At 71.6% G+C, this 1,961-nt stretch overlaps 1 protein-coding gene across 1 annotated transcript in view; it reads left to right on the top strand.

Moving 5' to 3' along the window:
- Positions 1 to 521: 521 nt before the first annotated feature.
- The window catches only part of LOC112960840 (ADP-ribosylation factor 3-like), a 7,666-nt gene continuing 6,226 nt past the window's right edge, over positions 522 to 1,961 (top strand). Inside the window, exons 1-4 of the mRNA XM_026055445.1 lie at positions 522 to 712; positions 955 to 1,065; positions 1,176 to 1,300; positions 1,918 to 1,958. Of these exons, the coding sequence (XP_025911230.1) occupies positions 565 to 712; positions 955 to 1,065; positions 1,176 to 1,300; positions 1,918 to 1,958 (425 nt within the window). The 5' untranslated portion in view covers positions 522 to 564. The remainder of the gene's footprint in view (positions 713 to 954; positions 1,066 to 1,175; positions 1,301 to 1,917; positions 1,959 to 1,961) is intronic.

Raw genomic sequence — 1,961 nt, 5'->3', positions numbered from 1 at the left:
GGGGGGAGGAGTGCAGTGCGTTGGAGGTTGCAGCGATCCGGAGGGGGCTTTGCATCTGCAGGGGGGTGCAAGGCACGGGGGGGCCGTGCAGGGCAGGGGGGTGCCTGCTTTATGGGGGTCCCACAGGGCTGGGGGGGGGCCCTGCGGGTGCCCCAGGGCCTGGCTGGGGGCAGTGGCGCTGCTGGGCCTGGGGATGCCCCTTGCCAGGGCTGCTGGGGACTCCCTGCTGCCTCCTCCGGGGGGGGGGAGCTCAGGGATGGAGGCCAGGGTTTACCACCCCCCCATGAGGAGGAGGTGGGGGAGGATCAGCAACCAGGACGCCTGGGCTCCCCCGCCAGYGCCGTGCCTCGGTTTCCCCTCTGTGGGGTGCCAGGCCCAGGCTGCAGCGTGGGGGGGGGCCCAGCTGCCCCCACGGTCCCCAAAGCAGGGCCCCCCCCCCCCGGGGCACAAGGGGATCCTGGAGCCCCACAGCCCCCCCCGGGGCACGGGGCCACCCCCAGCGCTCGCCCTGCGCCCCCGCAGGATTCGGCCTTGCCTCCGGACGGAGCCAGCAGCGCCGGCACCATGGGCAACATCTTYGGGAACCTGCTGAAGAGCCTCATAGGGAAGAAGGAGATGAGGATCCTCATGGTGGGGCTGGACGCCGCCGGCAAGACCACCATCCTCTACAAGCTGAAGCTGGGCGAGATCGTCACCACCATCCCCACCATAGGTGTGTGGAGGGGATGCGCCCGGGGGGGCGACCCCGGCCCCGGACGCCTGGGTCCTCTGCCCGTGTTAGGGCTTCGCTCCTCCCTGCCTCGGTTTCCCCACCTGGGCAGCCCGAAGGGCGGCAGGAGCCGAGATGGGACGAGATGGGGATGGAGGGAGATGGCAGCGCTGGCGCCGGGGAGCGCGCCTGGGGCGGCCGCGGCCGCGCGTGCCTCAGTTTCCCTCCGCTGTCGCTCCCTGCAGGCTTCAACGTGGAGACGGTGGAGTACAAGAACATCAGCTTCACCGTGTGGGACGTGGGTGGGCAGGACAAGATCCGGCCCCTCTGGCGGCATTACTTCCAAAACACCCAGGGTAGGTCCCCGTGCGGCGGGGGGGCCGGGCCGGGGCTCCGCGGGGGCTGCGGCGGCGGCGCCGGGGCGGCCCCGTCCTGCCCCCCAGCACCGTGGCCTCGGTCCCCCCAGGGCTGATCTTCGTGGTGGACAGCAACGACCGGGAGCGGGTGAACGAGGCGCGCGAGGAGCTCATGCGGATGCTGGCAGAGGACGAGCTGCGGGACGCCGTGCTCCTGGTCTTTGCCAACAAGCAGGTGGGGCRACGGGGGTGCAGCCGTGCCCATCCTCGTGGCGTCGGGGCTGGGGTTTCACAGCCCCCGTGGTAGGGCTGTGCCCATCCCCATGGCGTTGGGGCTGGGGTTTAGCAGTCACTGCAGCAGGGCTGTGCCCGTTCCCACGGCGTCGGGGCCGTGCCAGTCCCCGTGGTGTCTGGGCTGGGGTTTTGCAGCCCTCGTGGTGCAGCTGTGCCCATTCCCGCAGCGTTGGGGCTGGGGTTTTATAGCCCCTGCGTGGGATCAGGGCCATGCCCATCCCCACGGCATCAGGGCTGGGGTTTAGCAGTCCACACAGTAGGGCTGTGCCTGTCCCCGTGGTGGAGGTTGGGGGTTAGCAGTCCCTGTGGCTAGGCTGTGCCCATCCCTGAGGTGTTGGGGCTGTGCCCATCCCCATGGCGTCGGGGCTGGGCTTTAGCCGCCCCCATGGCAGGGCCGTACCCATCCCCGCAGCGTCGGGGCTGGGGGTTCAGCGGCCCCGGCTGCGGCCGTGCCCATCCCCACGGCGTCGGGGCCGGGAGTTCAGCGGCCCCCCGCGGCGCGGCCGTGCCCATCCCCGCGGCGTCGGGGCCGGCGCGCAACGCCCTGCTCTGCCCTAGGACCTGCCCAACGCCATGAACGCGGCGGAGATCACGGACAAGCT

This window comes from Apteryx rowi, unplaced genomic scaffold (genome assembly GCF_003343035.1).
Source record: "Apteryx rowi isolate R43461 unplaced genomic scaffold, aptRow1 scaffold_999, whole genome shotgun sequence".
In the NCBI taxonomy this organism is placed as follows: Eukaryota; Metazoa; Chordata; class Aves; order Apterygiformes; family Apterygidae; genus Apteryx; species Apteryx rowi.
This window is presented reverse-complemented; position numbering and strand designations above follow the sequence as displayed.